The 26,939-nt window shown below is 42.4% G+C and overlaps 1 protein-coding gene across 5 annotated transcripts in view; it reads left to right on the top strand.

The window, feature by feature from the left end:
• Positions 1-26,939, top strand: part of grin2aa (glutamate receptor, ionotropic, N-methyl D-aspartate 2A, a) — a 338,560-nt gene that overhangs the window by 214,105 nt on the left and 97,516 nt on the right. For all 5 annotated transcript variants that reach the window (XM_068056407.1, XM_068056404.1, XM_068056406.1 and 2 more), the window contains exon 5: positions 18,990-19,195. In XM_068056407.1, coding sequence (XP_067912508.1) covers positions 18,990-19,195 — 206 coding nt within the window. The remainder of the gene's footprint in view (positions 1-18,989; positions 19,196-26,939) is intronic.

The following is a 26,939-nucleotide window of genomic DNA, read 5'->3' on the forward strand; positions in this document are numbered from 1 at the left end:
CAAGACTGAAAGGGATGTATGGAATCAGATGCTAGTCAATTCATGCTGAATTGCTATCATGATTTTTGAGAGGCTTTTGTTGGGAACCATTCAGGAACTTTCACGTCTCCAAAAAATTTTTCATATGTATTTCATATAAATGCAACACTTTTTTTCGTCTTTCACCAAAACAAAGCTCTGAATTAAAGACACTGACTTCTCAACAAACATTTAATATGAAAGGATCAATTTTATAATCTCTGAGTTGCAAAAGAACTGCATTTATATTGCGCCACAGGAGATCTCAAAGTCCCTTACAGCCAATGAAATACTTTTTGAGGTATAATCACTATTGTAATTTAGGGAAATGTGGCAAGCAGCCAATTTGTGCACAGCAAAATCACACAAACAGCAATGATAGAAATGACCAGATAATCTGTTATGGTGATCTTGGTTGAGGAATAATTTTTGGCCAGGATGCTGGGAAAGCTCTCCTGCTCTTCTTCAAAAAGTGCCATGAGTTCATTTGTGTTCTTTCTGAATCTCAGATCATCTCATCCAAAAGCCAGCACCTCTGACAGTGCAGCATTCCCTCATTACTGCACTAAAGCATCAGTCTAGTTATGTTCACATCTCTGGATTGGTTTATGAATCCATAACCTTCTGATTTAGAAGTGAGAGTACTACCATTGAGCCAAGGCTAACACCACTACTGCAAAGTGCTTGTAAGTGTAGTGTAATTTGAAATATTTTTGCCTCCGTGCTTCTTAATTGTCAGGTACGGTGGAGGCATTCTTCATTTTCTGCTTCAAGCTAAGTTTTAACATCTGTGAGACGTTCATTTAGTCAAATTGTCTCATTTGCTAAACACTTTGAGTGGAATGATTGCTCAGTGATTATAGGAATAATTAACAATAAGTTTATGTTATTACCTCTGTGTGCTCATATAAACTGGACAAATGCTATTAGCAGAACATAAATTTACATAGCACAGGTCCAACACCATTGTTATCATATTTTCCCTGTACACTTTTGAAAATGACAAATTCTTGCAAACATTGTGAGGAAAAAGTATGCATATCATCTAAATAAGCCATTGTTGGAAGGAATGACACACACAACATAATCCTAATGAATGTGATTTTCATATGAATGAACCACTAATGGGAGAAATCCTTCAACATTGTTCCTTATTAAGTCACTACAGTTAATTTGAACATTAGAAATTCATTTAAAATATTTTTGTGAGGAGCTGCTGACAAGATTAAATGTATCCTGTAAAATATCTCTCGGGTGATATCTTATTTTACTCCAAATAAATTACTTGGGGAGAGAGAGCTACAGTTCTGGTCAACATCATTAATGGATTTGGCACCAGATGGTGCTTAATGTTTAACAATTAAATGGAAATTACAGAAATGAGCTATTGTGGTATGACTCCTACACCATTAAAAATATCAGTATTAGGATGGAAGAGCAAAGCAAAAATAAATACTTCGAGTCTTTTTAAAAAATTTAACAAATATAATTTTAAATGTTAAAATTCATATATCAGTAAAAGTCAAATTGGCCTAACTTACTGTCAATTATCTTTTTACCGGCTCTCTTGTTTTAATGAGCAACTCACTGTCTAATCGGATCAGTAAATTGAGTACTACAAAATATCCAATTAGCAGCTTTTTTACTGGGGTTGTTAGTGTATTTGGGCCCTTCAGCCATTTTCATCCATTTCATAATGGGTGGTTCAGGTGTGCATTAAATGGAGAGCTGTCTGGGGCCTCAGTTGAAATTCTGCCCTGACTAGTTAGGAAACCTCTTAATTAATTTTTGCATGCCTTTAGTGCCTTGCCACATTGAAATGTCTCAAATTGCTTCACACAGTGAGTGTGATTGTCACCCTCACTGCTTGGGCAGTAAACCAGTGGAGCAGATAACCCGCCTGTTATACATGCTGCAAGTTTTTGTTTCTTGGGCAGGTACTATAATGGGCAGGTGGTTTGCTATGCCAGTTAGTTGCCCAAACAGTGAAGGTGAACATTCACCCCACTGAATTAACTCGGAAGCATGGTGATTGTTGTTCTCTGTGCTGGCTGTGCAGGTGCAAAGCCAAGTAAATAATTCCAGTCTCAATTTTGTTTCGAGTTGATGCAAGTTCACATAACACCATAATTATTGCACTAGTTGGCACTAATCTGATTATAAGCGACAACAAGGCTGACTTATATAAGCAAGGAGGTATAATAATTCAATTGGGTGCTCTTCTGAGTTTGAGATTAAGATACATTGATGGGGTATACAGAAGGAGCTTTGCTCTCCCTTTAACTTGCACTTCAAATGCTGATATGGTTGGATACAAAAAGTGGGACAATATGTAATTCCCCAGAATTGACCGTTAGGCTTTCCCCAACACCTTTATTCATGTAAACAAACATATAACCATTTCTGTAAGCAAACTGAAACTCTTATGAGCTGAAATCTTCATCCTTCATCAGGTTAGCATAGCCTTGGTCAGAGGTTGGCAACCTGAGTAACAAGAAGAGCCTTTATTAAAAATTTAGTCCAAAAATACAATATCTTAAGAGTGGCAATACTGTTTTCAAATGTCAATAATAATGAAAAGCAAAACAGAGACACATTTCAACAACATTTTAAAGGCTCAGTGCAAAACCATTAAGGGGAGCCAGCCCTGGCTGCTAGTCTTACGGGTTGGTTAGTTTATTTGCTTATTTATAGTTGTTAATTGAATATTACTTTCTCACAAGTACAATGTTAATAAAAGTCTTAAAAAATGAAACAAGCCATTTAGTTACCATCAAAATGCATTTGATCAATCAAGTTCAAGAGCCGCACATGAGTCCTTAATGAGCCATATGTTGCAGATCCCTGGCCTAAGTCTAATAGTTATGCTGGTAATTGCTGACAGTGGTTATATAGGATGTCCACCAGATTCTCCTGTCATCACAGATATTGAAAAGTACCACACTCTAGACTACAGCTTACAGGCTAAACAGGTTTATTTACAGCTAAAATAATGCACAGATGCAAACATACATAAGTAAGAGAGCATGCAATAATCATACCAACACTATTTGTAAACTGGATTGACTGCTGGAAATAAGCAGAAGTTCTTTTACTTCTCTTAGCAAATTATTAGAAAGGCACAGTCTGTGGTATTGCAAATGCAAGATTCTCTTTGTCATCATCCACCTCATGTAGTGGTACTGTGTAATGTATCCATATGGTATCAAAAACATTCTAATGTTTTTCAAACAATTTCTTTGCAGTAGGCAAGCAATTCAAATATCAGCAGTTTTAATAGCCTCAACATCAGTGGGAGTTGTATTTCCTGTCCTGCATTTCAACTGGACTCTATTCATGCATGGAGCATAACAGAATTTAGATCTCTGTGTATACATCAACAGTTTAAACAAGCTACCCCATGTTCTCAGTAGTCCTCCATTAGTGGATAAATCCTAAATCCACCGACAGGTACTGCACTGAGAATAAAATATTTCAAATTGATAGACCCTCCCAATCTAAATGGCAAGGCCAATGGCATTGCAACATAAACACTGACTGGGAGATGAAGACCAGAGCTGGAATGGAAGGTCAAGGAGAACAGGAGCAGAATTTTGTCCTTTGGGTCGGAGCCTCAACATCAGGGTCAAATAGGTGTCACAACTACGCATTGTGTGAGAAACAATCACTCAGCAGTTATGGAAGTTATGTTGAACTTGTATAAGAAACTAGTTTGGCTTCAGTTGGAGTATTGCATCCAATTCTGGGCGCCACACTTGAGGAAAGACGTGCGGGCATTGGAGAGAGTACAGAAGAGATTCACGAGAATGGTTCCAGGGATGATGAATTTCAGTTATAAGGATAGATTGGAGAAGTTAGGACTATTTTCCTTGGAGAAGAGAAGGCTGAGAGGTGATTTGATAGAGGTATTCAAAATCATGAGGGGTCTGGACAGAGTAGACAGAGAGAAACTGTTCCCACGCGTGAAAGGATTGAGAACAAGAGGGCACAGATTTAAAGTATTTGGTAAGGTAAGCAAAAGTGACATGAGGAGAAACCTTTTTACGCAGCGAGTAGTTAAGGTCTGGAATGCGTTGGCCGAGAAAGTGATGGAGGCAGGTTTGATTGAAGCATTCAAAAGGGAAGTAGACAGTTATATGAAAAAGAAGAATGTGCAGGGTTATGGGGAAAAGGCAGGGGAATGGGACTGAGGGTATTTCTCTTTCAAGGAACCAGTGCGGATACGATGGGCCGAATGGCCTCCTTCTGCGCTGTAACAATTCTGTGATTCTCGAATTGGCCAATTGGTGGCCAGAGGGCTGGCAGGCTGGCTGTCAAAGTGGGAGGGCCAATAGGAGGCCCTCCAGCTTCAAAGAAGCTGCAGCCTGCCGTTTCAAGTCAGAGAGAGAGAGAGGGTACCTCCATCTTGAGGTGCCTTTTCTCCAATTTTTTAAACTTTTAAAATTAAAAATGCCTTTAGCGGCTGGGCCACCATTGTAGAAGGGGATTCCTTCCGCAGGGTGGCCTGCGGCCACAGCTGTGGTCAGGCTGGTCGGAAGGGCCTCAAACTTAAGACAGCTGGCCTAGTCCCCTGATGCCTCCGGGGGGATGGGGGGGGAGGGGGGTTCATACAGGCCCACAGGAAAATTCTTGTTGTCCTCTGATAATAGGCCTTAACAGGCCTTTATCCTTAATTGGCTACCCGCTGCTTGTAAGTAGGTAGCCCTGCCAACTCCGATTCTCCCTCCAGGAAAATGGCCCGGGGTCAGGATCGTGCCGGCAAGTGGCGCAAATTTTCATGCCGGCCCACCTTCGTACCTGCATGCATCTAGATACAAAAATCCGGCCCCAGGTATGTGTGGACCATACCATCTGGTTTTGATTTTATCTTCTACCTCTCAAAACCTGCTTGCCTGAGTCTCAGAGCCCACTTGCCTGTCTGTCGAGGAAGTTACAAGTCCCTATTTGAAGTATTGTAATCGTTAATATGTTACAGGAGGACATTATGATATTGGAAAAGGCGCAGTAAAGAGCTTCAACCTGATACTTTCTAGCAAACACCTTAGACACAAGGAGAGATTTCAGAAGCTGACTTTGTTTGTGCTAGAGAAGGGAAAACTAATTGACATAGTCAAGGTCCTTAGGGTATCAACAATTTGAATGCTGACATACCATTTACGATGTCCCCAAGCGTAACACTGAGAGGGCATGGGCTGGAGCTTAGGACAAAGAAGATGAATGGGCAGACCAGATAGAAATACTTTACAGAGAAATAGGTGGTTGTTTGAAATCGACTGCCTAGTGGGCTAGGCAATTGTGGCTGACAAAATCAGCAATTAAAGGCTGGTTACTATACCAGCTGGTAATTTCCTCCATCATGTGGGTGTTCAGTGGCAGTCAGTGACTCAGGACATGGTTGCACTTGAGCAGTAGGTGTAAGTCTGGCACCCACCCCCGATGTTTGGCATAATTTGACATCCGTGTGTACAGGGGCTTTCTAAAATGTTGCACACAACCCTGAACACAAACTAAAAGTTTTTGTGAAACCATTGACAGAAATGAAATTAGTCAGCATGTTACTGATGGACAAGAGTGGAAGAGGGAAATAAATAAATGTGCATCTCAAGAAATTGATATATGTCACTGATTAATGCTTTTGCCCACAATACCCTTTTGCATCTATAGATTTGAGTTTTAGTTCTTGTATTCCAACCAGCTAAGATTAAATATTTAGAAAAATAATCCTTGTTCCAAATGTGTAGTTTGTGCACTATCAGTCTGGTGTTTACTTATTAATATCTTTCAATGAGCCGTTAAACCAAAGCGCCACCTGCCCTGGATGGACGTGAAAGATCCCTTGGCACTATTCTAAAGAGCAGGGTGTTCACGCCAGTGTCTGGCCAATATCTATTCCTCAACCAACACCACTAAAAACAGATTATCTGCTCATTATCTTACTACTGTACATAAAACCTTGTTGTGTACAAATTGACTGCTGTTTTTCCTACACTACTACAGTAACTACACTTTTAAAGTACTTATTTAGCTGTAAAGTGCTTTGGGATATCCTGAAGTCATGAAAGGTGCGATATAAATGCATGTTTTTTCTTTTTTTTTACTGTAATTATCAAACTGGTGAAGAATTATTCTGTGCTGTTACTGGATGAAAAGTAGGACATTTTCTTTTTTTGTCATCACTGTCACCACCCAACTTGATGAGCGTAAAAATATTCACTTTTTTCATTGCTGAAAGGTTGCCTGGATCGAGGAACCTTTGTTTTCTTTTCATTCATTCATGGAATGTGGACGTTGCAGGCAAAACCAGAATTTGCCGCCCATCCCTAAATGCCCTCGAGGCGGTGATGGTGAGCCACCTTCTTGAACCACTGCAGTCCATGTGGTGTAGGTACACCCACAGTGCTGTTAGGGAGGGCTTTCCAGGATTTTGACCCATCAACAAGGAAGGAACGGTGATATATTTCCAGGTCAGTATGATGTGTGGCTTGCAGGTGGTGGTGTTCCCATGTGTCTGCTGCCCTTGTTCTTCCAGGTAGTGGACGTTGTAAGTTTGGAAGGTGCTGTCGAAGGAGCCTGGTGAGTTGCTGCAGTGCACCTTATAAATGGTGCACACTGCTGCCACTGTGCACTAGTGGTGGAGGGAGTGAATGTTTGAGGTGAATGATGGGGTGTCGATCAAATAGGCTGCTTTGTCATGGATGGTGTCGAGCTTAAGTGTTGTTAGCACATCTGGGCAAGTGGAGAGTATTCCATCACACTCCTGTAGCTGGTGGAAAGGATTTGGGAAGTTAGGCGGTGAGTTACTTAGCACAGAATATCCAATCTCTCATCTGCACGTAGGGAGGAATCTTCCTGGTCCTGTGGGGCTTGCTTGAAGGTGGGATTGGGAGGAATGTCAGAGGTAGAAGTGTCAGATCAGCGGGCAGACACATTCATGTCTTTGGATGATTTTCCTTGAGGCGGATTATCATCTGCACAGGCTACCTACCCAGCAGCAGCAGTTAGCCAATCTGCATAATTAACTGCCTATTTTTGGGCAAATTGGGGACACCGCTGGAATCTTCCTCATGGTGGATGGGCCCCCCCCACTGAGACCAAGCCCAATAGGTGTCTGAAGGTGGCTTGAGGGCAGGTGGCCTGGGGGCCCCATGAGGCCTCCTACACTAATCCCCCCCATGGGAGCCACTTTGATCAACAGACCACTGTCCACTGTAGCCACCATTTATTGAAGTTGATACCTCATCAGAGGGTGCCTCAAGATGCATATCCCTCCTGCAGCAGCAGCATCCACATCTGCTGGTGGGGCTGCCATCCTTCCAAGGCTGCAGGCCCTCTGATTGAGCCTGCCATCTTCCAGATCTCCCAGGTGGGTGCCCACACAGTCAAAGTAGGGTTGGGACCTAGAATTGGTCCCGACTCACGCTCACATCCTAAAAGTGTAAGATTCCACCCATAGTCACATTGTTTATGTGTCTGGTCCTGTTAAGTTTCTGGCAAATAGTGATACCCGGGAGGTTGATGTGGATTCAGCGATGGCAATGCCATTGAATGTCAAGGGGATGTGGCTGGGCTCTCCCTTGTTGGAGATATCTCTTCTACACATTATGTGTTATGTCTTCTACACATATGATGCATCAAATCTCAGAATTGATCCTCCACCAGAATCTTACATTTGGGACAGTGGTGCACCATTGTTCTGTAGTTGGTTAATTGAGTATATTTTGTTCTCCACCTCATAATTGTTCTGTATCTACATCAATCATTTGATTGTATTTACTTGCAGTCTGTGAAACATACCTAAAGCTCTCTTTTGTGTATATTACTAATGATATATCACTACACATGATGCTTTGGGTCCATGTGCATGCAATACTATGGTAGATGATTTGCAAATGTGTTAAATGTGCTCTTACCCAGTTTGTTTTATTCTTTGTTTTTGTTTTCCTGATATACCACATTACTCTCCAGCTTCTTCCAGTGCTCTTGTCTGTGCATCTGTTTGTAACTGGATACTGGGGATCTGCATGACACTGCAGGAGTGAGATTGGCCTTTGGTAATAAACAGTCAGCAGCCTGTTTTACACAGTGCCCTATTTTCTTTTCCGTTGACTTCAGGTAAACTTTAGTTGTGCTATTGTCGAAGACCACTTTCAAGAGGTTTCTTTTTCTACCTCAAGTGAGTGCTTAGCTTTGTTTTGTTGTATTTTTCTGACATGCTGATGAGCAGAAGCTCAGTGTAGTCATAGAACATTGACCCAAAGTTGAACTCTTCTATTGGATTTAGCTAATGTTTTATGTAGTTCAATAGACTTCCCATGCCTGATCAATTGGAGCATCCAGTGGATAAAACTTTCTTCCCATTTCCATAACATTATATATATTTTTCCAATGTAGGTGTAAAGACTGACTCCTTTGTCATCATCGGGCCAAGCAATGTCAGAGCAGAGCTCAGACTAAGCATCTTCACACCTTATAAATGCACCCTCCACCAATGCAGATACGTTCTCTTCAGTGGGTACTTTTACGTGATTATATAGGGTGGCACTGGGTGATGATCAAGTCACAAGTGTGCAGGAGGAGGTGAGAGAGGAAGAGACAGCTATGGGTAGCCCCGCCCCGGAGGATGGAGGCAGCCATGGCCCTGTTCATCTGGTCACAGATGCAAGTCTTCGAGAGTAACGGGAAAGGAGGCTCAACTTAGATCAGCAGCAACAGATGTGCTCCCACATGTCTGAGTTCCCTGAGGTCAGAGTCCATCCAGTTCATGTGTGCCACCATCACTCAGGGCTTTGAGTGCATGAGCTCCTTCACTGAGAGAGTAGCCAATCTTGTGGAGAGCCATATGCAGCTGCATGCAGGAAATGCGCTCTGACGTCCACAGGATGCATACCACATGGTGTAGCCTGGAGCAGTCAGTGGCTCTGATGGAGCAGACATGTTTGGAGGGGATGCCAGTTGTGCCCCAAGAGCACCAGCCAAGGGCTGAGGCAGTGACCAAGGAGGATAAGGGTACCAACCCCTCATGTGGCCCCATCATCATCATCGACCTCCTTGGCCTCTTTGACTGAGGGAGCATCTGTACAGCAGGTCCCAGTGACAGAGGCTACCCCTGCAATGACACCAGTGCAGCAGCCTCTGGAGGTGTACCTACTGGCTCCTCCATGACGAGGACGACCACCACGTGCATACTGGCAGGATATACTGCGAGGCGTGAGGTCATTCGCGATGAGGGCACAAATCTTTGTTACCATCTGCCTGAATAGTCTCCTCTGGCACTGGTTCTCAGTCATTTCACGGTAGTACCATCTTTGGCGGTAGATCCCATGCTGGAGGTATGGCCTCCATGTCCTTCTTGCCCCTTTCCCCTCTCCTCTGCCCTCCTGATGCTTAGGGCTCTGCTCCTCCTGTGGAGGGTGTTGCTCCTCATCGCCACAGGACCCGAAATCTGAGACTATTCTCATTGCCAGCTGCTATCTTCCTTGTGCTCAGGTGACCTCCCAATTGTGTCTAGAAGCCTTTCCCCCTCCTCTTATGACCCCGTGATGCCAGGAGGGTGACGACCCCCTGCACTGCCTGAGCGCTTACTGACCACTCTCCCCGCAGCCTCCGATGGCACCTGTGTGCCAATCGCTGAGCCCCCCACCCCCTCTGTGCTGTTCACCCTTTGATGGGGCCCATCTAATTCCCTAGGGTGACCATGAGTGGTTCCCCACTGTCTGTCCACCTCTATGCACTTGGTCTCCCCCTGACGAGCATGCAGCTCATGCATCCCCACTAAAATCTGAACATGGTCCCCAATGAGCTCTCTATCCATCTTAATTACAGCTATTAACGGTTCAGGCAGGTTCTCGGAGCTGCCCTCCCCCCACCATGGTGAAACCCGCCAGCGCCGGGAATGGTGCTGGGAAACTGGCATGCTGGTCAATGCCGGTATTATTACCCCCGCCCCTGGCGGGACCTAAAAATTCAGCCCTGTATTATTCCAACCATTTATTGTGCCCAGTGTAGTTAAGATGTTGTGGTCACAGTACCCTTTGCTGAAAACAATTGCCTTAGCTGTAACACCAATACACTGCACAATCGATCATATTAATGAAATAGGACATTATTCATAGACAATCTAACATATCAACAGATTAGACCATATTAATAGTCTGCTAATTGTCCTTAACTAGTTAACTGGATTCTGAGGATGAGCACTTGCTAATACATTAAATAGCTGAGTAGTGCTCCACTCAGAATGCCAGTCATAGATTGAGATCAATGAGTGTAACAGAATAAAAGCGCTAGAATGCCTTTGAATCTATAGCTATTGAATCAGCAGCATCACTAACGTCTCACAAACTCAAAGAAAAAAGACTGAGGAAGTCCTTAAAGGTACAGCTCAGTACACATCATAGATGAAGGGATCAGGAGCACACATAGGGGTTGCTACCTGCTGCTCTATTGATCAGTTGGATGTAGTGATAATTTGAGCTACTGACAAAATCAATCACCATAATGGAATGCTACTGTTTTCCAAACACTTTCCAATTCACTTACATGGGATAGATTTACCCTTCTCCAACTCTTTCACTCACATTATAAGGATGCTGTTATCCAAACCCCTTCTAGTTCATTGCCATTGTTCAGGATTCCTGCTCAAAGCATAATGCATTAATAAGAACTTCTAATTCAAGTATAAAACATTCCTTAGCTGCATGATTTTTACTTTTCAGCTCATTAAGTACAGCAAGTCAATAGATGCAATATTGCACTGCCACATTTATATATTATATATTAAAAATGGTGAGTGTTCTGAAGTTTTGTTTATGATATTGCATCTGTACCAGGTGCTGTAAACATAATGTTATGTAACCAATTGATTACAATGGAGAGCACCTCATGTCATGTGACATCCCCTCATAAAACACTTGGGAAATCCAAGCGCCAACCTTTCAGATAAAACTTATGCCACTGTGAATTGATGAACTGACCAAATGACCAAGAAGAACCTCTTACTGAGCAGATATATTGGCCCACCCACACCCATTGAGCAAGAACGCCATCCCCTAACCCCACTCCCCTTTGGAGCAAGATTTCACACTCTGCTTCTGCCCATGATTTCAGCCCCTAATCCCACACCAGCACTGAGCAGGATTACACCCACCCCACTGAGCAGTATTTATTTTCTCCATTTTAAAATAAAGACATCAAAAAGATGTTTGGGAAGAGGGACAGCAGCGAAAGGAGAAAAGGGGAATCAGAAGGAAGAAAGGGAAGAGCAGGGGAGACAAAATGGGGAGAGGGTAGGAAGGGAGGGGCAGAAGTAAAGGTGGAAAGGGGGAATGAGAAGGGAGAGGAGGGGAAGAAAGGCAATGGGCGGGAGAAAGGGGAGAGAGAGAGGGTGACGGGGGAGTGGACAAGAAGGGAGAGGAGAATGAAGGGGAAAGTCTGGAATCTGGGAAAGACAAGGAGTAGGGGAGAGAAATTAAACTCTTAAAATAGATTTATACACATAAAGAAAATGCCCACCACAGACCAGAGGGCTGAAAGCAAAATGTCGTATGATTATTGCAAGCAGAATAGTGCAGGTAAAAAAGAATCCTACTTCAGCCTTGGTTCAACAGGTTGCACTCTCACCTCTAAGTCAGAAGGTTTAAGTTCTACTCCAGAGACCTGAGCGCAAAATCTAAGCTGACACTCCAGTGCAGCACAGAGGGAGTGCTGTATTGTTGGAGGTGCCATCTTTCGGATGAGATGTTAAACTGAGGCCCCATCTGCCCTTGCAGGTGGATGTAAAAGATCCCATGGCACTATTTTGAAGAAGAGCAGTTGAGTTCTCCCTGGTATATTGGCCAATATTTATCCTTCAATCAAAGTTACCAAAGAACAGATTATCTGGCCTGTACCACATTACTGTTTGTGGGATATTGCTGTGCGCAAAATTGGCTGCCACATTTCCTACATTACTGCTGTAAATACTGTAAACCACTTTCAGACGTTCTGAGATCACCAGGTTATGTAAATGCAAGTTCTTTCTTCCTTTACTTCAGAAGTAGTCAATCAGAAACATAAGGGCTAATTTTAATCCTGTCTGCCTGATGGTAACCAGGCATGTGGTCAGATAAAAATTGTCTGTGGGCTTGACACAGGTCCTGATTTTAACTTGCTTTTCTGAGCAGGCGAGAGGGAAGCCCTGCAGATGCCAGCAGGTTCCTTCTTTATTACGCTTTGGGGATCAACCCCAATTTTAACCAGAGGCCTATGTGGGAAAGCTGCTGTTGCTTCTGTGCCAGGCCAATGTAGCGGGAAAAGAAGCCGGGGCCAAAAGAAGCCCAAAAAAGGTAAATGGTTTTCCTTAGACTTTCCTCGTGGGGCCTGGAGGAACTAGTGTGCCTTCTCTGTGCCCCACAAGGGAAGTTTAGCTCCTCTATGCCTCAGTTTTTCACCACTGCGCCCCCGCCCCCCCCCCACCTGCCTGATTGTGAGGCTGCTCTTGAATATCTTCCCAACCATTGACCTGAGGACTGGACTCTGTCCCTTTGGTCCCAGGCAGCAGTCTCCCGCTCTCCGGCATTCTGCTTCCATCTACCAACCAGCAGCTGCTTCCCACCAGTTTTGGGGCCTATGCAGATATGGCTTGGAAGTTAAAGTCTCCCAGGCCTCGTGCTGCCAGAGTTGGGATGGGTTATGCTCTGCCTTGGCCCGTGCATGCACGACTCTTGTCCCAAGTTAAAATGAGTGCTTTAGAATCTACAAATAAGACATATATATCTTTTGAATTTGAGAATCACACAGTGGAAGCCATCCCAGGTAGTCACATGTCTACTAACAAGACCATATAGGTTGAAAGCAAGTCTGCTCTAAGGACAAGGTTGAATTCTTGCACTGGGGAGGTCCACATTTCCACTGTTAACAATAGTAGGAAGCACAAAGGCTGGCAAGCTTAGTGCTAGAACTATGGGGAAGATACATTCAATGTTTTTTATAAGTGTATTTTATCTGCATCTTTTATAACTGTCTTTTGTAAGCTGCCAGGATGAACCAAAAATTTATCAAAAATGAAAACAATTAATGGCAGACTTCAGCATTTCAAGCCAACTGACATATGAGGAGAAATCACTTTGAGAAAATAGAATCACGGAATGGTTAAAGCACAGAAGGAGGCCATTCAACCTGTCATGTCCGTGCCGGTTCTCTGCAAGGGCAAATCACTTAGCCCCACTCCCCTGCCTTTTCCCCGTAGCCCAGCAAATTTTTTCATTTGAGATAATTGTCCAATTCTCTTTTGAAAGTCATGGTTGAATTTGTCTCCACCACACTCTCAGGCAGTTCATTCCAGATCCTAAGCACTCGCTGTGTAAGTTTTTCCTTATGTCAGCATTGCTACTTTTGTCAATCACGTTAAATCAGTGCCCTCTGTTTCTTGATCCTTCCACCAATGGGAACAATTTCTCCCTATGTACTCTGTCCAGACCTCTCAGGACACCTCTATCAAATCTCCTCTTAATCTTCTCCAAGCAGAACAGCCCCAGCTTCTCCAACAATAATAACCTAGCAATTCGTTCAGGTGCAAATGGGAACCCCTGTGCCGAAACTGGTGAGCAAGGGGACCATGCAAAATTGGTCTTCCTATGACATCAGGGCGCAACTGGCATGCTAGTGTTTCCATTTACACCCCAAAACGACCCGGGTTCGGTTCGAAGGGCCTGTTTTAGTGCTGTATGACTCTATGACTAAAGAACGCGCTGGTTGTGCAGAATCCGAAGATCATCCAACAGGGAGCAACAGCCAAACAGGTGAAACTTAGTGTAAGTGTGGACATAAGAAATTAGAATGGAAAAAATTGGGCAGAAAAGATGTGACAACAAATGTGACAAATGGTGCAGACAGGAACAAACTCAGATGCAATGTTTTAATAATATATACGCAGTATATTGTTTTCTGCTTTTGCTTAGGTTGAATTATTGATATAATGTGTGAAATGTGCTGCAAACATCAGCAAATTGGTTATTTTTATTTGCAATCCGTAGCAGCCTTGATCCTAGAATAATATTTATTGGCAAAGTATGTATCTGGATTCAGTTGTGAGTAAAAACAACAAAGGATATGGACAATTCTGGAAGTTTAGCAAAGTGACTATCTATGTCGAAACAGCTACCTTAGATCTACAACTAGATCATCTTGTGTACTATTGATTGATTATGTGCATCCATGTATGTAGATATCTATATAGTACCAGCTATTGCAAGTAACATAAAATCTCATGCGTTTCAGTAAAGACATGCTACTCAGACCATTCCTCATTTGTGCCATTGTTTGCTTCACACCAGAACTACTGGCTTGGATTCCAGTACCCTGCCTTTTCCCTATATTAGTTTACCTCCTGTGTAATGCCCCTTTAAATGTTGCTTCTTGCAGCCTTTATATGATGATTGATTTGGCTTCAATAGCCACCTGAAGTCATGTATTCTATATTCTAACTACTCCTTTAGGTCGCTAATACTCCTACTTATTATTTTGAAAAACAGTGGATATAAGCTTTTACTATTTACCTCTTTAATGTCCTGGGCTTTAGTCTTCACAAATCTCTTACGTGGCACTTTCTCAAGTGCTTTTCAAAACTCAATTATAGCGCATACACTGCATTCCCTAAACCTATATGCTACCTTCCAGCATTACATGACTTCTACAAATCCATACCGACAGCCCTTGATTAACCCATACCTCTTTAAGTGCTGAGACAGAATATCTGAGCCACGAAAGGCTTTTACAAATAAAAGGTTCTTACTTGGAAATGCAGTCTAGCATTTCTGCTTAGTGATGTAAAAAGCAAAAAGATAAAACTGGAGTCAGAAAAGTAATGTAAAAGCAAAATACTGCAGATGCTGGAAATCTGAAATAAAAACAGGAAGTACTGGAAATACTCAGCAGGTCTGGTAGCATCGGTGGAGAGAGAAACAGTTAATGTTTCAAACGTTACCTCATATGAATTAGGAGCAGAAGTAGGCCATTTGGCCCCTCGAGTCTGCTGCACCATTCAATAAGATCATGGCTGTCTGTTTGTGTCTGGAATTCCACACTCCTGTTTACCCCCAATAACCTTTGATTCCCTTGCCTAACAAGAATCTATCTACCTCCACTATTCAATGACCCCGCCTCCATCACCTTCTGAGGTAGAGAGTTCCAAAGTCGCACAACCCTCAGAGAAAAGATTTCTCCTCTCATAAAAGGGTGACCCCTAATTTTAAAACAATGCCCCCCTAGTTCTGGACTCACCCACAAAAGAAAACATCCTTCCCACATCCACCTTGTCAAGACTGTTCAGGATCTTATGTTGTTGTAACCATAGTCTCAAAGGACCATAGGCATCTCTTCCCATGAGAGAAAGACAGTTGGTGATATATAGCTTGAGGGTTATCACTCCTAAAGCGTGGGCAAGACGAGGAGGCAGGCATCCATAAACTACCGCAGCCGGGATGGGAATTGAACCCACCCTCTTGGCGTCTTTTTATGTCCCACTCTAGCTGTCTAGCCAACTGACCCCTCCAGGCTCTTATATACTTCAATCAAGTCTCCCCTCACTTTTCTAAAGTCCAGTGAGAACAAGCCCAGTCTGTCCAACCTTTCCTCATAAGACAACCCGCTTATCAATGTAGTAAACCTCCTCTGAACTGGCTCCAACGCATTCACATCCTTCCTTAAATAAGGAGACCAAAACTGCACACAGTATTCGAGATGTGGTCTTGCCAATGCCCTGTATAACTGAAGTATAACATTCTTACTTTTATTTTCAATTCCTCTAATAATAAAGGATAGCATTCCTTCTTTATTACTTTATTATCCTTCTTTATTACTTGCTGTATATGTATACTAACTTTTAGTGACTCATGCACTGGAACACCTAGATCCCTCTGCACCTTGGAGTTCTGCAGTCGTTCTCCATTTAAGTAATACTCTGCTTTTTTATTCTTCCTGCCAAAGCGAACAATTTCACATTTTCCCGCATTATACTCCATCTGCCAGATTTAGCCCCCTCACTCAACCTATCTATATTGGTCTGCAAGCTCCTTCTGTCCACTTCACAACATATTTTCCTACCTAGCTTTGTACCATCTGCAAATTTAGCTACCATGCCATCGCTCCCCTCATCTAAGTCATTGATATAAATTGTAAAAGGTTGAGGCCCCGGCACAGACCCCTGTGGGACTCCACTTGTCACATCCTGCCAATCAGAAAAGGGACCCATTTATGCATACTCTCTGTTTCTGCCAGCCAGCCAATCTTCTATCTTAATATGTTACCCCCTACACCATGAACTCCTTCTTTGTGCAATAACCTATTATGTGGCAGCTTGTCAAATGCCTTCTGGCCTTCCAGCACTATCTGTTTTTATTTCAGAAAACTAATGGTTCTGTACAAAAGTCAGAGGAGAGTAGAAAAGGTCACAAGACGTTATATTGGAAGTCATTGAGATAACTGTCTAGCTGATGCAAATGCAACAAAAAATGAGTTATGCTGAAGCTTAAAAATTATGATTTCTATGAACTCAAAGCTGCAGAAAGGACTGCATATAAGGCTTAGCTTAATTTATTATTAGCCACCAAACAGTAAATTAAATCAGACTTAAAGGGCTCCAACCAAATAAATTCTCAGTTATGGAACCATAGCATGATACAGAACAGAAGGAGGCCATTCGGCCCATCAAGCTTGTGCCAGTGGTATTTATTCCAGTGTGATGAGTGAGACTACGGCGCAGATTTGTAAGGCATTCTAAATCATTACGAGAGAGTTAATTGTCACTATCAAAATGCCAGTAAATTGGAGAGAGGCTAATCTCTTTATCCAGAATGGTTAGAATGTAGAACTTGCTACCATAAAGAGTAGTTGGGGCAACTAGCACTTAGGGGTAAGCTAAATAAACACGTTGGGGAGAAATGAATAGAAGGTTATGCTAATGGAGTTAGATGAAGATGGATGGGAGGAGGCTTGTGTGGAGCATAAACACCGATTTGGACAGTTGGGTCAAATGGTCTGTTTCTGTGCTGTGCATGCTAGGTAATTCTAATGTGGTGTCTATATTCAAAAGGGTGACAAAACAGACAGAGGTAGCAACTTAATCATTTGGCTTTTTTCACTGTCATGCAGAATAATTGATTATCATAAGTACAATTGAGGTTTATCTGTACAATAATAACAGGGTAAAGATTAGTCAACATGGATTAAGAAGGGGCATATCCTGCCTAACTAATTTTCTTGGCCTCTTTGAGGAAATGACAATTCAAATGGAGTCTGGAAAGCCTTATAGCATGACATACATAGACTTCCAGCACACAAAAGGCTCAAAGCTATGGGGATTCAGGGCAAATCTTGGGAATGGTTACGAAATTGCTAGAGAAGTTATGTTGGAGTGTGGGATGTACTGAGTAGGTGCCACAAGGCCTAATGCTGGGACCACTACTAATTTACGTCAATGACTTAGTTTTAGAAATTCAATGCACACTGCTCAAATTTCCAGATGTTACCAACTAGGAGAGGCAATTGATCCACAGAATGCAGCTTAGAAATTACAGAAAAAGTTAGATAAAATATGCTAGCGGAAGGATTGAAAAGAAATTCAATACAGCCAAGCGTAAAATAGCGCACAATAGATAGGAAAATGGGCAACACATACTCCTTGAATGATGTTGATATAGCCAAGAATGAAGCTGAAAGTGACCTATATCTCTTGGTCGATTTGATGCACAACATGTCCAACTAAGGCAGAGAAGCATTCAACAATGATAACATTGTCAAACTATACAGCCAACGCAGTAGAATACAAGTCAGTGGAAGTCATGCTCAAACTCTGGTCAGGCCCATCTTGACTTCTGTGTCCAGTTCTAGTTACTGGGGCCAGTGCAGAGAAGAGCCATGAGGCTACTCCCTAGATCCATTCTCTCTCATGTACTTATCTGGCTTCCCCTTAAATGTATTTATGTTATTTGCCTCAAACACTTGATGTGGTAGCAAGTTCCACATTCTCACTACCCTTGTGCTCCACCGGTGCACACTAATTTTTACCTTATGTACTGTGAGCATGCCTGAGCAGACCCATGTCTCACTTACAAGGTAAAAGTTCTGCTTGCTGAATCATGTAACTTCATTGTATGTATGTTCTGCTGCTATTGCAAGAGTTTATGCTGCTTTTTATGGGTTTTCTACAGCTCTTCCACTGACCTTCCTGGGGGGACAAGAGAGACAACCCAATGATAACTCACCCCACATTGTGCTCTACTGCTGATTTCACCAAAGTTGGCAAGGTTGGAATGAGGTCCCGTCATTGGCATGTCAATGGTGGACATCTGTATGGCTAGGTGTGCATCTCATGCATCTGCCTGCCCCAGATGGCTCTGAATTCCAGCTGAAATCAAGTTACATGGAGGACAGGGGTCACAGAGGTGGTGGGAGGTGGTGGCGGTTACTCAGTGGTATGATCTCAACTCAGTGAAGACCCAAGTAGTGCAGATAAGATATAACAGAACGTTTACACTGCGCTGAAGAAGGATGCATTCTACATTAGCATTCTTGAACTCCTTGTCCTCGCCTTTTCCTATCTCTGTAATCTCCTCCAGCAATAAGACCCTCTTAAGATCTTTCTGCTCCTCCATTTCTGGCCTTTTGTGCATTTTTTGACTTCCATCATACTGCCATTGGTGGCTGTACCTTCAGCTGCCAAGGCCCTAAGTTCTCTCCCTAAACCTCTCCACCTCTCTTCCTCTCCTTATTTAAGAAGCTCCTTATAATCTACCTCTTTGACCAAACTTTGGATCACCTGCCCTAATATCTCGTTATGTGGCTTGATGACAAATTTTGTTTGATTATGCTCCTGTGAAGCACATTGGGATGATTTACTACATTCATATAAATGCAATTAGTTGTTGCTAACATTTGCCTTTCTCCTGGGAAACCTGACTGAACATGTAAATGACATTGGTATCTTCATGTTACAGGTTGGGAAGTGGGAAAACCAAAGCCTGGCACTGAAATATCCTGTGTGGCCAAGATTTAATTCCTTTGCAGACAGTGAGGTAGATGACAGTCACCTAACCATCGTCACTTTGGAGGAAACCCCATTTGTCATCGTGGAAGATGTGGATAAATTGACTGGAACCTGTGCGAGAAGCAATGTGCCATGCAGGAAAAATATTAAATCTGTGTGAGTACAGACTGCCATTGGTGGCTTTACTCTTTTCACTCTTCCTGTTGGCCACTTCATTTTTACAATTTGAGTTTCGCTTGTTCAGAAGGCAGTGTTCTTTTCATGTTCAAAGGAATGGGCACAATGAGGTTAAGCCAATTGAAGGTTTGTATGTATCAAATTAAACCATGGGCTAAATTTTACAGACTCCCCCCACCCCCGACACCGGGGGTCGTGGCGGGCAGGGGGTGGGGGGAAATGCCTCCGGGGGAGGGCTGCCACGCACTCTGATGCCAGGAGAGTCTGGCCCCGATATTGCTGGCGGCGGCAAGTCCTTGTGGCCGCCAGCAACTGGCCCCCCCCCACCTGCCGCTCAGTGATGGAATCACCATTTAAATAAATCAAAATCAATGAATTAATTACACTTACATTCCCGCTGTCTGTCCCGGTGCAATCTTCGTGCCGTTGGCTGGCACTCCCGTGCGAGGTGGAAATCTGGTTGGTGGGGGCGGGGAGGAGGTAAGTTTCTCAGTGTGGTGGGGGGAGCACAGTCAAAGTGACATAATTGGTGTCGGGGATGGTGGGAAGGGTTTTAGGTTAAAGTCTATGCACTTTGGGGGGGGGGGGGGGATGGGAAGGTCAGGTGGTCAAGGTAAGTGTTTTGAGGGGGTGAGGGCAAGTAATAAATGTTATGGTTATTGGGGGATGGGAGAGGGGAAAATGAATGTATTTAATTTTTTTTGTTATCTGTTACTTTACATATTTAAATTAAAAGTAAGGGATTGAAGCCCTTTAAAAATGTGTCAGTGCACAGGCAGCTGACACCATTGCCGGGGATGGACAGCCCACCTCCTCTACGTCATTGGTTTGGAGGGGGGGGGGGGTGCGGTACACCCCGGCTATTTAAATGAGTTTCCGCGCTTAGGATCGCGGCGACACTGTAATGTGCGGCCCACGTGGACGGGCCACTATTGGTTTCCAGCCCCATATTTAAACTTTTCTGCTTCAACGGTACCACTCCCAAAACATTCATTCCACTTCTTCTCCACAGAGGCTGCTGTGCATTTCCAGAATTTTTTGTATTTGTTTCAGATTTCCAGCACCTGCAGTTTTTTGCTTTTTTGTTTTAAACCTCTTTGTGGCTGAAACAAAGGACTCTTCATTCATATTTGCACTATAGTGTGTCAGTGAAATAATATGATATAGAATTCTACAGCACAGAAACAGGCCTTTCAGTCCTACAGGTGTTTATGTGCCACACGAGCCTCCTCCCACTTTACTTAATCTCACCCTATCTACATATCCTCTGTTCCTTTCCCTCTCTCGTACATATCTAGCTTCCCACTCCATGGGCTAGCAAGTTCTACATTGTCACTACTTTTGTGCTCTACTGATGCACACTATTTCTTACCTTATGTACTGTGAGCATGCCTGAGCAGATCCATGTTTTCTGGAAAGAGTGTGTGTGGACATTGGGTGAAGACATGTTCACACTCAATTGTGATGCCTTCTAGGCTTGAATAGCTTTCCAGTGCTCACTGTCTAGCCTCGCATATCAAGAATGATAATTTGGATGTACTGCTGAAGGGCTGCTAGCACTTGTGGAATTCTTTTCCTAGGTTAAATGCAAGTTGTTGTTGCTTCAGCAGCTACTGGAGAGGAGGGGACAAAATTGGAACAAACTATAGGAATGCACAAGCCTATTGCTTTTAAATTTGAGAGTCAAATGCTACTTGGCCACAGGAGGTGGATTTTAAGTCAGGTCTTAAAGCAGGATAGCGAGTTGGAAAAATGAAGGGGTTTAGGGAGGAAATTTCAGAATGTGGAGACAGGATAATTAAATACACCCTTCAATGATGGGGAGAAAGGAGGAGGGTTATACTGGAGGCTGGAGCAACAAGAATGAAGATTTCAAATGTGGCTTTGCAGCTCTGAAGAAGGTTGCAACATTAGAGAGAGACAAGACCATGGAAAGGTTTAAACACAAGACTTAAAATTTTGAATTTGACATGTTGGGAAAATAAAACTCAATGTGAGGCGAGCACAGGGATGATGACTGAACCAGACTTGGTGTGTGATAGGATATGGGCATTGGATGAGGCAAAGTTAGGGGATGGGAAACTAGCCAGAAGAGTGTTGGAATAGTTGAGACTAGCAATCATAAAGGCAGAAATAAGGGTTTAATTGATAGATGAGCTGAGGCTGGTCAGAGGTGGACAATGTTAGAAGGATGGAAATAGGCCGTCTTTGTAATGGAGAAGATATGGGGTTGAAAGCTCAGCTCAGAGTTGAGAAGGATGTCGAGATTGTAAACAATCTGGACCAGATAATGAACATAAGAAATAAGACTAGGAGTAGGCTGTTTGGTCCCTTGAACCTCCTCTGCCATACAGTAAGATCACGGCTGATCTGATTGTGACTTTAATATCACTTTCCTGCAGACCCCTCCATAACACTTGACTCCCTTGTAGATCAGAAATCTATTTAGCCCAGCCTTGAATATATTCAATGATCCAATCTCCACTCCTCTCTGGGGTAGAGAATTCCAAAGAGTAATGACCCTCTGAGAGAAAATATTCCTCCTCATATCCATCTTAAATAGGAGGCCCCTTATTTTTATACTATCTAGATCCAGATTCCCACATGAGGGGAAACATCCGATCAGCATTTACCCTGTCAAGCCCCCTCAGAATCTTATATGTTTCAATAAGATCACCTCTCATTCTTCTAAACTCCAATGAGTATAGGTCCAACCTGCTCAAGCTATCCTCATAAGACAACCCCTTCATCCCAGGAATTAGCCTAGTGAACTTTCTCTGAACTGTTTCCAGTGCAAGTACATCCCTCCTTAAGTAAGATCAAAACTGTCCATAGTACTCTAGGTGCAGTCTCACCAATGCCTTGTACATCTGTAGCAAGACTTATCTACTTTTATACTTTATCCCCCTTGCAATAAAGGCCAACATTCCATTGCCTTCCTAATTACTTGATGTACCTGCATGCTAACTTTTTATGATTTATGTACAAAGACACCCAGATCACTCTGTACCATAGCATTCTGCAGTCTCTCTCCATTTAAATAATATTCTTTTCTATTCTTTCTACCAAAGTGGACAACCTTACATTTTCCCACATTATACCCCTTCCACCAAATTCCTGCCCACTCACTAACCTATCTATATCCCTTTGCAGACACTTTGTGTCTTCCTCACAACTTGTTTTCCTACCCATCTTTGTAGTGTCAGCAAATTTGGCTACAACACACTCTGTCCCTTCATCCCATTAATGGCTGCAGTGTTTTTAAAATCCATGTGCTGTGGTGAGATGAGTTTTAGTTCAGTGACCTAACTTTATTCACTTACTTGAAAGGTAAAAATCTAAATGGAGTAGAGGAGCAAAGGCTTTTGAGAGTACAAACACACGAATCCCTAAAAATAGCAACAAAAAAAAACAAGCACTAAAGTTTATTTCTAGAGGGATAGAATTGAAAGGTACCAAAGTTATGCTAAACTTGTATTGAACCTTGGTTAGACCATACATGGAGTACTGTGTACAGTGCTTTATGTTATAAAAAGTATATAGAGGCACTGGAGAGGCTGCAGAAAATATTTACAAGGATGATACTGCAAAGTCATACCTATCAGGAAAGAATGAACAAGCTTGGTCTCTTTTCTCCTGAAAAAAGGCTGAGGGGTGACCTAGTTGAGGCCTTTAAAATTGTACACTTACAGGGAAGAGTAAAGTTAAAGGCCATCAATGTAAAATATCAAGAAATCAAATAAGGAATTCAGAAGAAACTTTACCAAGAGAGTGGCAAGATTGCGAGCACGCTACCACAGGGAGTAGTTGATGCATTTAAGGGATGCTAGATAAACACATGAGGGAGAAAGGAATTGAGGTTTATGCTGATAGAGTTAGATCAGGACGGATCATGTGGAGCATAAACACTGGCATGGACTGGTTAGGTCTAATAGCCTGTTTCTGTGCTGTATATCCTATGTAATTCTATATAACACTGTGATCATTTGCTCAAGAGAGGAGCGAGAAGAATTTTATAGTTTATAAATCAGTTAAAATGTTCATGATAAAAAAACGCCCTGATCAGTAGGATTTAATGAAATAATTCAGTTAAAGTTTTTCAAAAATGCAAAGCCTAATTATAACCAGCCGATTCTGTAATTTGGATCAGAGTCCCTGCCTGCTGATTGCAATCTATTATAAGCACTGCTCCCAAAAGTGAAATGTGATCTATTTATGACACTGTGATTAATTTTGTGCATTTCAGCAATGCCCTAAGGGAAGATCTTGTCCCTGTATAATAACCAGCGGCACAGAAACAAAGCATTAAATTGTGGTTATATGATGCAAGACAGAATAACATGATAGATCTGGTCTGGTTCTTGTTAATAAGGTCATTCACAGGCTTGAGCTTCCAAGTAAGCCTAGGTATGCTGGGGATGAATGTTGGGGGGAATGGAAGGTCCACAGAAATTCTGGAGAAATGGAGTAGAATGGTTGCACCGGCCTACAAATTTAGCCGTGGAATACCCGTATTTCAGCTGCTTAATGGCCTCCTTATACTCCAATATGGTGGGCAGAGAGCACCTGGTCGTTACAAGCCTGAGGTCTGCTGCTTACCAGATCAGTAAAGGCCAAAATGCAGTGCTCATGTTTGAAATAGGCAGTAAGCCTTTTGCATATGCATTTACGGGGCCTAACACCTCTTTGAGGACCTCACTGCAAGGCTGGTTTGCCTTTAGGACTCAGGATAACCAGGTTACAACCAACAAGGTCTATGTTTTTATAATACACTTACCTGAATATGGAGCCGGGAGGAGCAGGAGTGCTCTACCCCGTCCCACATTGAAAGCTCGCAGACTGCTGTCAGCCACCAGTCCACTTGCCATCACTACCCCCCCAGTTGCAACACTTCCTGCAATCACAACTACTCCATCCCCAATCACTACTACTTCACCTGCAGCCCGATCACCACAACTCTCCCAGTTGCTGCCACTTCCTCCCTGATTGTTGTTGCTGCACCCCATTGCTCCTGCTTTCTGACCCAATTGTCCACCCACCTAATCATCCCTTTCCCCCTTTAACCACTTACCTAAGGGCAGTTGCTGCCATCGTAGAAGCTCAATATTCCATTCCACTTTACTGGCGAGTTGCCTTAGGATGCCTATTAGGTAACAATGTATTTGTACATGGACACCAGTGCCTGTGGTAAAACATTTTGAGGTCCGTGATTGGTAATTTCAGGGTTGAGAAATTTCCCATTGGCTTCTTCTTTCTGATCAGACTGGCTTTAAAAAAAATTGCAGTTTCACAGCTGCCAGGTACTAAGAGCAAGAACAGTGGTTTCCAATTTTTGGACAGCTTCGTGGTTTTCTGGCGGGTTCCAATTTTTTTTAAAAGCCCACAAGAAAACCAAAGGAATCTCCAGAAGTCAACACTGTATGTTCTTCATGAATACAAGACTATGGTGTAATGGCGCTGAATGAGGTGACAAAAACAGGATGCTGCTGACCCATATACAATAGTTATTGAATACGATGTAATGGATAGATTTAATAAACCTGAATCTATGATGAACTGTCTATGCTTCCTTAACAAAAATCCATGCTGCATTTTCAGTTTTTAAAACTGTCGGGGAAGACATAATAAAAATTTATTATGCTTCTATTACCATGTTAGAAACAGTTGTTAAACAGATTTTTTGCTGCCAATTGGATTAAAGAACAAGTTTTACAAGTATGTCAAAATCAGTAACTGCAATGTACATCATTTACTATCCAGTTTGAGGGCAGATAACCTGAGTGGCCAATGTCATTTGTAAGTTGTCTGTATCATACAATTACATTATGTTAAAAGTGCACCTTTGCTAACAGGGAAGGGATTTGGCTTGGACATAAATTGATTAGTCTGGAGTACAAACTTACAGATGTGACTAAAAATTTTGTAACTGAATGATACATGCAGTAACAATCGCTTATTTTTTTTGCAGAAAAGCTTTTTGTTAATAATTATCTTGTCAAAGTTAAATCGGATAGCCTAAGACATAGACCTAAGCGAATTTAAGAGAATTGTTTTATTGGAGGAACTGAAGGGTGCTCTTTCTTTGTCATTGTGTTTACATACTTTTGTCGCTAGTTTTGGTGAGCAAATGACATTTTATCCATGAAAGATTCTGTTGTTTCTGTATTTTAGAATCCAGGACTTAGTTTAACAGCCTGTCAAGATGAATAAACTATTCTTAGCTGCCAACCGTTAATCTCTGTCCCTTCCTGCCCCATTCCTTGCTTTTCTGTTTTAAGTGACTCTTCTGAAGTACAATCTGCTCCATCTTATAAAATTCTCCTGATTTGGAGATCACTGCCCTTTTGTTGGCTACCCTGTCTTCAGACACATATTACAAGCAGGTGGGGAAGTTGCACAAACATTGACCATCATAGGTTAAATTGTCTTGTGACAACAGCAGTGTGATAAATGGTCTGTCTTCCTGTTGCTGATTTTTCTACTGCCTCACTTCAATAACCACAATAACAATCATTTCCTTGAGCTTCATGGTTCCTTAGATGAATTTGCACTCCTGACACTGTGAATTCACAGAGAACATCTGATAAGGTCCATCTACCACCCTATGACATGGTGCAGCTAACTCTATTCTGTCAAAAAAAGTAGTGTGCATTGGCATTGCATATTATTTTGCTTGCTAGCTAGCTAATTCAGTTGTGCTGCTCTCCATCGATGTTTGTATGCTTAGCAACTTTATTTATAGGGAGAAATATGTTTTAAATTGGACTGTGTTTTAATGGCATTAGATTAGCTCTACACTTTATATATAGATGTCCATGGCTGAGTCAATAATTTTGTCAAATGTCTGAGGCGCAACATGTCAGTGCCTATCTCTGCTTGCTGAATCAGTGGTATTGAGGCCTGAGGCCCAATATGGCCATGCTCAAATTTCTAGGCCAACATTTCTTTGGGCTTTCTACAGAAGTTACAGCGACCGATGAAGAAATTTAACTCTGTTTGGCTTTAAGGCTGTGCCAAGTTAGGATGGAAAGCAAATTTGAAAACGTAATTCATAATAAATTATTGCAACTGATGCGAGGGAAGTGTTAGGAATATGATGAATAAATTACTAGTTGTTAGCATAAATAAATGTTTTGATCGTGACGGGATAAGCATGCAAGTGTAATCCATATTATTTGTATTTTAGTTAGGAATTTTTGAAAATGATAAGTGACCTGAAATGATCATTGCTGGGAGGAAGGAGAGGGGAACCATGGGGACATGGGAAATAGGGCAATGGTATTACAGAGCTCATTGCCCTGGGCATTATTTAAAACTGTACATACAAAAATAGGAGTAATTTTATGAATTTATGCTTTTGGTACAAAGTTGCATTCAGCAGGAATTTGGTCTCAGCTGTTAATCCAGGGGTGCAAATTCATCAACATCCACTCTACTGCGGCTTGGTAGATCCTGGACAGAATTATGACAATTCTTACCAAAGACTACTTTAAGCCCAAAAATGCTGGGTTGGAGTCAGGTCAAATGTTAACCTGTTAAAAATCTCAAACCCGACCCCAATCAGTCTCCAACTTGCCCACTTCCAGGTTTAACGGAGGCAGGATAAAGAACAGGCAGACAATCTGCTTCTAGGAGGCCGGTTGGCCATTTAAGTATTTTAATTTGGCTAACAGCCTCTGACTTTAACCTGATTTGCCAGTTTAAAGCCATATTTCCCAGGCTT

Source organism: Heterodontus francisci, chromosome 24, assembly GCF_036365525.1.
Source record: "Heterodontus francisci isolate sHetFra1 chromosome 24, sHetFra1.hap1, whole genome shotgun sequence".
Lineage (NCBI taxonomy): Eukaryota > Metazoa > Chordata > Chondrichthyes > Heterodontiformes > Heterodontidae > Heterodontus > Heterodontus francisci.